We start from the raw sequence: 10983 nt of genomic DNA, 5'->3' as shown, positions 1-10983 counted from the left end.
TAGTTGCTAATTTGAACATCTGGCAGATCTGGAACAACGCCTGTGTGTATTTAGAATCATATACTGATAATGAAATAATTAAATTTTATAATATTGGATGCAAAACAGTGCTTTTTGAATTCCCTGGATTAACACTGGTTATTTAATAATAATAAAAACTAGAAAATCACACTGTAGAGCACATAGCTCGGCCCAACAGTCCCCTTATAAAACCATTTTGATTTGGATATTGCACAAACATGGACTTCAAGAAATCAAGGACAATATTGAGATATTTAATAATATAACAGAGCTGTACGCTGCCACAAGCTGTGTGGAAGCTGATTTATGGACATTTTATATATTTTAAAATTGTTCTAAGACGGATCCGTTACCTCCAGAGAGGATTCCAATACAGCTTCTCTCTGTGGGACGTGGAAAAAAAAATAAAAAATGTTCTCCCCTTCAAAAAATATAATTTATTGTCCCAATTTTAGAGGCAGTTAAGTTAAATCCACATTGCACCAGCCTGGATTAACCTCCAGACGTTCTGGCAAATCTAAACAGAGGAACAGTTCTGTGATCCTACACATGAGCACATTCCCCTCGGCTCAGGGAAACACACACAGACGTGTACACACTCACATACTTGGTGGTTACACTGCAGCCGTCCTGGCAAAGAGCCAGAGCCATGTAACCTAACCAGGAGAGAGACAAAGTGCGCCCGACCCTCCTCCTCCTCCTCCTTCTCCTCCTCCTTCTGTCTGTCTGAGCTGCTCTTTGTGCTCCAGGAGGAGAACGTTGATCAGAGAACAGAAGTGAGAACCTTTTTCTCCCTGTTGTCTCTCACACACAAGACAAAACAGACGACACACAAGGTCAAACACGACAAACACGGCCTCTGACCGATATTGATGCCTTTCTCTTTTTGTTGTTGCTGTCAGATTTAACCGAAGCGAGACGGGAACTGAACTATAAACACGTTAATTTTGATAAACGATAATGATGAGATCCTTATCCGAGGATAAGAAGATATTTGTCAAATTCCCAATAATCAATTCCACAACCGATCAGACCCTGAGCAATGGCTATAAAAATGAACGCACACAAACAAGAAGTAAATGGGTCTGAAGCACATGATGTTTAGTTGTGATCACTTTGCCTCCACTCAGTCCAACACACACACACACACACACACACACACACACTCACATTTCCACTCCAGCAATCGATTGTGCCGGGCGAGGTTCTGACGTAGTTGGTGGTTTTCCTCATTCTGAGCAGTCACAGCAAGGGGGGGAGGAGGGAAACACAGAGCTCAGTATTATTCTGGAGGAAGAGCCGAGAGTCTCTCATCATTTTAAGCTGCTGCTCCTGCTTTAGGCGAACGTACGATCTATGTACTTCCAGTGTTTTCTTCCCCGGGTCGTGAGAAGCAGAGAACGAGTCCAAGTGTGATTCTAAACAAGTCAAACATCAGATTTATTTAAAACATGACTCAAAAAAACGAAGATACCAAACATACCAACACAGCAACTTCATTTAAACTCAACAGAGCAAATGTCGAGTCTCACACAGGATCATAGACTGTTCTCTAAAAGTGAAGCCAACATGTCTTGGGCACCACCTACTGGCTGGCAGCGGTATGGGCCATTAATCCCTGCCTCCTCCATGTTAGTAGATGGAACGTGGAGTCAAAGTGCATGTTAAATACATTTTTCTCTCAGACGGTCTCTGTCAATTTAGATAATTCCTATTGCACTGATGTTTGTTCAAGTGTTCATTTATACTGTAACTTTTTAATTAGTTATTTGAAGTCATAAAAACGGGATACATTTAAATGTGTTACAGCACTACAGGGATGTACAAATGAGCTGTGGCCGGCTTTTATCTTTATTTATTAATCTCTCTCTCTCTCTCTCTCTCTCTCTCTCTCTTTCTCTCTCTCTCTCTCTCTCTCTCTCTCTCTCTGCAGGTTTATTTAAAAGCCCCTATGATCTTGAATGGGGTGTGTGTGATGTGGAGAGGCTGGATCGACCTGCAGAGGCTGGATGGGATGGGATACCTGGAGTATGATGATGAGCGGGCACAGGTAACACCTCCCACTTTATCTCACATTTGTATGAATACGCTCAGAGATCAAACAAAATACTCCACGTAATCCTTTCACCTCGGTTTCAACTTCTTACTACTTCATCTCGGTGGTTTCCCGAGCGTAAAGAAAATACATTTGTGGTTTTAAATATCACAAATAGTCGCACTGTGGTATCACATCTAATCGAGCAAGAACACAAACACCAATTTAATAATCAAAAAGACAGAAATAAAAAGAACATCTTTTCCCCCCAGTGCTCGTATCTTTGGGACTTTCTTCATCATGGAAAGATAAACAAACTCTTTGCCTCTGTTTGTGTGTGTGTGTGTGTGTGTGTGTGTGTGTGTGTGTGTGTGTGTGTGTGTGTGTGTGTGTGTGTGCGTGCAGCAGGAGGACGCTTTGGCTCAGGCAGCTTTTGAAGAGACCCGACGCAGAACCAGAGACTTTGAAGACAGAGACCGATCGCACAGAGAGGATCTGGAGGTGAGAGGCCTCGGGCTGTTGATGGAGCGTTTCTGAAACTGGACGGATCTGCCTCCTTATCATGAACCTGCAAAGCCAACCTCAAACTTGATTTAAAAAATAGTGAACGTGAACCTGACGAGCAGAATTTCAGTCAGTTGGACAAAAAATACATAGGAACAAATGGAGGTTGTCATTAATCTGTACTCTACTCTGTGACCACACCCAGCAGTGAAGATTCAGGGTTTTACTCTAAACACACATTCTGCGAAATGAATGAATAATTAATGCATTATATCACATTTCCAGGACATTTTTTATGTTTGAAAATGGGAACCGATGACAGTTCAACTCATTTTCCATTTAAATGTACATATGCAAAGTGGTTCTTGTCACAAATGTCTATGTCTGAGTCTTGACAGACCTTAGTGAGCAAAGGGAATTTAAGGTTTGCAGGTTGGCTTTGCAAAACTTGATTTACATAACTGGGAATGTATTAATTTCTGTTGTAACTTGTAGACAATAAGAAAATTGTCTCTTTAGAAAGTAAAAAGTAAAATGTAGCCTTAAGATACTTGACATTTTTTGCAGATGTTCTTAGTCGCTGAATAGTGATCACTTTTTTATAATATGTATTAACTCATATAATGGTAAACATACAAACCACAGAGTCACATTTCCAGTTTGATCTTCTTTCCTTAGCCCTTAGGGTTGTGTGATGTGTGGTTGTGTGCTTCAGTAATTACCCAGTTTTCTACGGTTTGAATCGTAGGTTTAGTGCATGATCAGTTTGATGATAAATCTAATTTGATAATTGATTTGATTTCATAATAATGAGCTAGTGAATGACTGGTTCAGTTTTTTGTCGGGTGTCCACAAAAGCCTCCAGGGAAAAGTTTCCTGACTTTGAACCAGATTTAGGTGGAAAAATAACATAATGATTGTTCAGATAATGACTTTGTTCCAATTTCACTTTTTAAATTGCATGTTTGCAATGATTATTTAATAGTGATACTGTTTGCAGTGTCTTATATATACTTTAGATTCAGTCATTCACATGCTTAACGTTTGAAATCTATAACTGTCCCACGTGCATTTCAATACTCGAGACGAACCCACCTTCCCAGCGAGGCTTCTGGGAGTTCGGGGGTCTCCTTCCCGAGACGACGCCCAACGAATGAAACCCAAATTGTTTATTTTTTTAGGACCCTGTGGTTTCTAAAATCTGGGACTGATGACACACAGACAGACAGACAGCCAGCAGAAAAGAACAGGGTCTGTTTCCTTCATTTCTCATCATCTGTCACACTGTCATGCACTAAAACCCCCCTGTGTGTGTGTGTGTGTGTGTGTGTGTGTGTGTGCGTGCGTGCGTGCGTGTGTGTGTGTGTGTGTGTGTTAGAGAGAGAGAGTGAACAAGGGTTGTGAGTGTGTGTGACCTCTTTGATTTATATATATATGTGTATTCTTGTGTTTATTATTTTCTCCCGTGACCACAAGCATTTTAACATACGATGTGCGTCTTTGTTACCGAGCCTGTGTGCGTCTTTGTTAGTGTGTGTGCATGCGTTTGTGTGTGTTTGTGAACGTGCATGCTTTTCTAATGTATTCAATGACTATAATATCCACTCAGAATCAAAAAGATGAGACGATTTCATAGCTCAGTCGTACAGTTTGCAGTATTACACTCATGCATGCACACACGTCAAGACCTACCACAGCTTTGCAGCACATGGCCCTGCTGAAATTAGAGAGGGAAAGAAAGGCAGCACATGAAGAGAGGAGAGAGGAAGAAGGGAAAGAAAAAGAAAGAGGCATTTTTTTGAAGGTCGACTTTCATCTGACTGATCTCATGTTTCCTCCCCGAGGCTCTCGGAGGCAAAAAGGATAAAAGAAAGAAAAGCTTCTGAATCGATAGAAGTGCCACCAGCGCTATCTTCTTAAAAAAACATCACTACTCCCTACTTAACTACAGCTCTTCTGAATGTGTGTGTGATCACTGGACAGTATCTCAACTTTCTTCATTGGTTTGCTGCAGTGAGCATGTACAGTTAAAGAATAATGGCCGTCATTAAGTTCACATGAATGTCGAGGGACCAGAACAGGTTCAGCAGCACTGAGAGTCTCTGCTCGATGCTCTGGGACCTCACCGAAACAAAAGCACTATAAGTTGAGCGATGTAACCTTTTAAATCCACGAACACTGTTTTAGTGATTGTTACTTAAATGTTTTGTTAATGAATTCCAACTTTAAAGGCTTTTAAAGTATGTTTAGCTACAATCTGGAGAACAGATGTATATTCAAGGTCTAAAAGATTATTTTGCTTTTTCTTCGTAAATCATGATAATTATCCCCGGGTTATGACTTCCCAGGAGTTGAAAATAGTTTTGTTTGGCATCATCAGAGCCAGATGTTCTTGATTAAAATCCATATTCAATCTTGTCCCTTCCAGTCTGACCTTAATAAAACAGAGACCATGAACTTGTTGTATATTTGACCACAGAAATAAATGTAGTGACGTAGTATTTCAGACTTGAGAAGCTGTTTTTTATCCGTGTTCATTCTGTTGTCTTCAATGTGACCCAGTGACTTCCATAGAGGCAACAGATGGAAAGAAGTGGAAAAATAGATTAATGTTAAGTCTGGAGGAATTTAGATGAAGTTTGTATTTTTTGAAAAACAAAATAATCAACGGAAACATTCACATTCTCTTGCAGATAGTTTGACGTGTTATTGTGATATTTGTCTCATGAGAAGAATCTTCTCTGGCTGTAACTGATGATCTTCACTAAATTACTGCTCAGACTCAGCCTCAGCATTTCTGTGGTCTGAACTCCAGCTCTCCCCCTGCCTCTCTTTCTCTCTCACTCTCTACATCTATCCATTTATCTCTCCATAGTTCAGAGCTCAAAACCGACTCTGTGTCATCTCTGTCGCATCATATACAGTTATTCTCCTACTCGACAGATTAAATGTGTCGCATGTGACAGAAAATAGCAGAGACAAACATTTTTGTATAGTTTATTTAACTGGTGCTCACACTGATATATGGCTTGTGGAGTCTCATATTTGAATTTAACATTTTCAAGCCGACGTCTTTACCCAACAAAACATCTGTGTCGATCCCCTAAAGTTGATCGTATATAGCAGCCAACAACCGTTATCTATATAAAGGTATAGGGCTGTATAATGGCGTCCTGCAGTGACAGAAGCCACACACCCTCTGTGTGTAGTGATCCACACGTCGACCCACTCGTCCTGTTCATTGACCCGGGACTCAGGCAGGTTTGAGTCAGCTTTCTAGGAAATAATGAGGGTTGCATTCAAAATGTGTCAAAGGCGGAAGTGCATGCAAAAGTGATCACTAGTCCACTTTAGGGACTTAATCAGAGAAGAACGGGCAAGAATGCAAAGTGAACCAGAGAAGTGAGGTATGCGAGAGATGCTGGTTTTGTGAGGTGTTGCACAAATATGACGGTGGACAGAGAAGTGGACTCTGACACTGACGTAGCTCAAAGTTGCAGTTGAGACCTGATGGAGATCTTCTTTCAGTTTGCATGGTGGGTAGCTGGATTGTTTTTTTGGTGATGTGTTTGGAGGCAGCTTTTACTCTTATGTATATAAAGACGGACGACATGCCTCTACCTACAAACATGGAATCACATTCAAAACATGCTGCAGAGGAAGATTACGTCACTCTTCGGTCGTGTAGGTTTCTTTATAATAAAACTTTTTTTCCATGTGGCTGCTGAATGAATATAAAGACGTTTCCCTCTCGATTCCTGAAGCCTTGTCATTGATGCACATGAAAAAAAAATCATCCAAAAGCAGCAGATATTCCAGTCACTGAAGGTCGGAAGGCACCTGTCAGAGTGATGGATGGAAAAGCAATAGATCAAGAAGAAATGTGGCTTTTAACTCTTACACACACACACACACACACACAAACACACACAAACAAACACACACAAACACACACACACTCCCAAGCGCTCCGCAGTAAGAGATTTGGTGGTGAATGATGAGCTGGCACTGAAAGCATTAATATATCATTAGTATTGATCGCAATCAGACCCCCTGCTTTGACTTACACACACACTCACACACGCACACACACACACACACACACACACACACACACACACAGTCAAAGACACATTCAGATACTCTACAGGCACATATGAGCACAAAATCGCAGATAAAGCAATTCTGGTCTACATGACACACACACACACACACACACACACACACATGCACCCATTACACACACACAGACACACACACACAGACACACACACACTTCTCCAGTATTGAGTTGTGGTGAGGAGCCCTATAGTGGCCCTGCAAGCTTCCATCTGTGTGTGGATCAATACAGAAAGCTCCTCTTCCCTTATGATTAGCAAAGACCACTCCCTTTATTTCTGCAGAATTTATTGCACAGCTTGGATTCTGTCTCGTCCGTGTCAAAATTGCATTTAGTTGAGACGATTAAATGTGAACTGATAAATGAGTGTTTGCTAAAACAAGCGAGTGAAGTTGTGAATCTTCTGGCGAGGAGATCAGAGGGGAAACCGTGAAGTGAAACTAAAGAGTAATTTCTTCCCAGCAGTCAGTTTTACTTGTCAAGTGGGTGTAGCTAATCACATAAGTATCACATGTTAATGTTATTAGTTCAAACAGGAGATAAAAAAAAGATCTGACACTGAAAAGGTTGTTAAGATATTCAAATTGCAAAACTGGGACATGGCTGCAAAGTGAAACAGCTAAATAACACCAGATGTGAATTATTTTGTAATTCTTTAATATATCCGATATATTCAGTAACTGCATTTTTAAAGATTAAGAACCAGTAGAATTATTTTGTTTGGAAATTATCACACGTTGCCACAACAAATTGGCTTCAGTGTGTTGTTGAACTTGTTTGTAAACAGTTTCCTATTTACCCGCTCGTACCAGCGTTATCATTCATTTGGAGATTTCTGTCGACTTCCTTTTAGTTTTTCATCTCCAACACCCCTGATGGAAATATGTGGCTCTTTAAACCAACGCCATGTCACTTTTACTGAGCGAGAGCGCCCCCTGCAGTTGAAACACAACTGACCACTCGATATTACCCATGATCCCCAGCTTCCTGGACCAGAATTCAGAATCCAACAAATTCTGTTTAGAATTCTTCATATTTTAAAAGTTTCCTACTGAATATTGAGGGGAAATGCAGGTTTTTAATGAATTCTACGACTTTTTATCTGATCTCGGTTCAGCTGCGACTCTTGAACTTGCTGGACCTGACTCTGATGACTGAAGCTGCAATTATCAGTCAGTTCCTCCCTAGAACTAGAGTTACATAGAACAGACGTTCATGGTGAAGGAAGCGGCACCATTCTCCATATTCCAACTCATTAGACACTCAAACTTATCTTGAAGCTATTTTAAGGTACAAAAGCAGGCATGGAGTTTCTTTCTTCTTGCACCAGCTCTGAAATGTGCTGGAGAATCCTCCAGTATGAGCGCAGGGACAGAGGTAGAACCACAGATGGAGCTTTACTGAGGAAACTCATTGTGACGCCACTTTCATCCAGAACCCAGTCGCTCTAATTGAGCCACACATGAATATTTGATGGCAGCCGTTTTGATGAAGCGACAGAAAGCTTTCCAGAGGAGACAGACACAAACTGGAGTCAGTCTGGCTGTGAGGAGTCAAAATGGTAGCATGACATACTGTATGTGTGCGTGTGTGTGTGTGTGCGTGTTTGTTTGTGTGCATGTGACTGTGTGTACGTTGCTATTACGGTGAGTCATTGAGATGACACAAACTGCATTCCAGATGAACTAAGCGACCCCTTTACTATCTCTGTCTGCATTTCTGTCTGCTCTGCTCCCCGCTTCACCTCTGCCCACACTCTCTCACCTCTCTCCCCCCCCGTTCTCACCCCCTTACCCCCCATCTGCAGAAATTCTCCCAGCTATCACTTAAGTGTAAACACATAACCACAAGTATTTTTTACAGCAGCAGCAGCCGGGTCGTGCCAGCAGCTCACACAAATACACGCACACTATACCCAGTCATGAAATATATTTAAAGTCCTGTCATGCTGATGGCCTCTAATGATGACCTAATGTGTGTGTGTGTCTGTGTGTGTGTGTGTGTGTAAGTCAGACAGCCTGCATGTCTGCCAGTTTATATGTCTGCCTGTCTGTCTGCCAGCTACCTTGACGAAAATATCAGCAACATTTAAAGATTGTAAACAGTCGCACGTCCCGACAGTAAAGCGCTTTGGTTCCCTCTAGTGACAGTTTTGAGGAAACGCAACCTCTGTGTGTTTTTGTAGCCTCACACGAGCCTGAGCTTTTTTAAACCCAGGAACCAAACTGATTTGTGTTTTACTTACTTTTGGGTTCTAGTTGTGTTCTGTCCAAACTCTTAAGAGGTAAAACTGGCTTCAACACCCCATTTATGAACAATAGGAACAACTAGGATAACACTTAGTAGAGCACACACCTCAACCAAGGCCCAACAGTCCACTTCAATTCAATCAGGCTGCACCAGATTTCACACATTCATAGATATCAGTTCCCTAAATGTGTCAGATCAAGATCCATGTGTAATTCCTTGGGAAACGAGTTAAAACCTCAAAAAACATCCAATTTCACAACGTTAAAGGGAGTCAGGGTTCTTCCCCCTGATCCAGACCCATAACCATATTTAACAGATTCTTCCCGGACCCATACAACATCCTCCCACCATGTGTCTCATGCAGTTTTTGGGCAATGCTGCTAAATAACAGACAAACAAGCAAACGCTGTCGAAAACCGAGCCTCCCTGGTGGAGGTGATAAAACCCCAAAACAGACATGTCTATTTATTTGAGCCGTCGAATGAAGCGTTAAGTCATTGGCACTGTTTTGAAAGTGTGACAGAGATTCAGCAGGTGCCAAAGATGATAGATGTGTTGTTGTTTAATGTGGAGAAACTATTCACACGTAGACGCTGGCACAGGGGAAAATAAATGTCCCTATTTCCAGGAGGAAAGAATGTTTAAATTACTCAGATCTTCTGCTTTATATATCATTCACTCATTTATTTAATGTAAAGTCGGGCGAAAGCTGCATTTTTCAGATATAAACATCATTTGTCTATTTCTCAGTGAGCCTGGTTAAATTTCAGTAACTCCAATGACATTACTTTATTAGAAATAGTAATTACTTGCATATCATTGATCATTGCGAACATACTAGTCAGGAGAATCTGTGTAAATGTGTATATTTTTATATTTGAAAGACTAAAAATTTGTACTTAATTTATTGTATTTCTCTCTCCTCCCTTTCTTATATCATCCTTCCTTCCCTCTCATCTGTCTTATATCACCTTCCACCCCCTCTCTCCTCTCTCCTCTCTCCTCCTCCCATACTTCCATCTCTCTCTCTCTCTCCCCAGTCCAGACGACAGCAGGACCCAAGCCCTGGCTCAAACATGGCCAACGCTGACATGGAGCACAAGATGCGCTGAGGAGGAGGGCGGCGATGAGGAAGGAGTGGAAGGAGGAAGAGGAGGAAACCGGATGCTGGCAATCTGTTCACTTTCAACACAATCAATAGAAAAGAAAAGCTTTAGACCAATTGCTCATCGTTATTCTAGAAAAGTTTTTTTCCAATGCCAAGATGATTTTGAATATTTGAATGTAGAGGGGAAAAAAACTTCCTGAATTGATTTGAATTGAAAGTGAATAAAAGCCACAGACAAGATGGAATAAAAGGCCACGACAGACCTGGACAAAAAGTACTGGAACATAATTTAATACAGAGGAAGGAACATGAGCTTATTGTCGATGTGACACATCCAGAGTCGGAGTTGTTTCTCCAGTTAGACAAGAGTTTCAGATTCAGAAAAGAAAGTTCAGATGTTTTTTGTCCAGGTCTAAAAATATTTAATAGGTTTAGGGGGGTGGGCGAGGGGTAGTTTGGATTACCAAAGGTATATTTTCTATTAATACGAGAGGTTGAGAATAGAGGTAGAGGAATTTCAAGGGGTCATTAACAGGAGGAGGTGGAGGAGAGACCAAGGCTTGATTTGGCTCAGGGTCACGATCAGGATTACGAGTCGAGCATTTATCAAAAGTGAAGTGTTGACTGAGCAACATAACACTCAGCGTTGTGCAACACCTCACATTTGTGTGAATGCGCCCTTGTCGACCCCCCCACCCCAACTACACCCAGCTCACTTCCTGAAACCTGCTGTTTTCTGAGACCAAAGTTCACTTTGCTGGAGAGGGGAGGGAAGGAGGGAGGGAGGGAGTGGATTATAGAGGGGAGGAGAGCGTCCAGAGAGAAATGTGTGTTTTTGCTGTACTATAATTTGATTGATTTCTTCTTGCTGTCTCTGTGGTGAAACTCCCGATACAACAGAAGGGCAGCTTCCGACCTCAAGGCGGCAGAGTTCACAAAGAAAAC

General features: G+C 41.5%; 1 protein-coding gene across 1 annotated transcript in view; it reads left to right on the top strand.

The window, feature by feature from the left end:
• The window catches only part of cbfb (core-binding factor subunit beta), a 26564-nt gene extending 16096 nt beyond the window's left edge, over positions 1–10468 (top strand). The window contains exons 4-6 of the mRNA XM_061076687.1: positions 1955–2071; positions 2462–2557; positions 9971–10468. Of these exons, the coding sequence (XP_060932670.1) occupies positions 1955–2071; positions 2462–2557; positions 9971–10042 (285 nt within the window). The 3' untranslated portion in view covers positions 10043–10468. The remainder of the gene's footprint in view (positions 1–1954; positions 2072–2461; positions 2558–9970) is intronic.
• Positions 10469–10983: the final 515 nt, after the last annotated feature.

Source organism: Limanda limanda, chromosome 8 (assembly GCF_963576545.1).
Source record: "Limanda limanda chromosome 8, fLimLim1.1, whole genome shotgun sequence".
NCBI lineage: Eukaryota > Metazoa > Chordata > Actinopteri > Pleuronectiformes > Pleuronectidae > Limanda > Limanda limanda.
The sequence above is the reverse complement of the archived record's forward strand: the minus strand, read 5'-3'. Positions and strand labels throughout refer to the sequence as shown.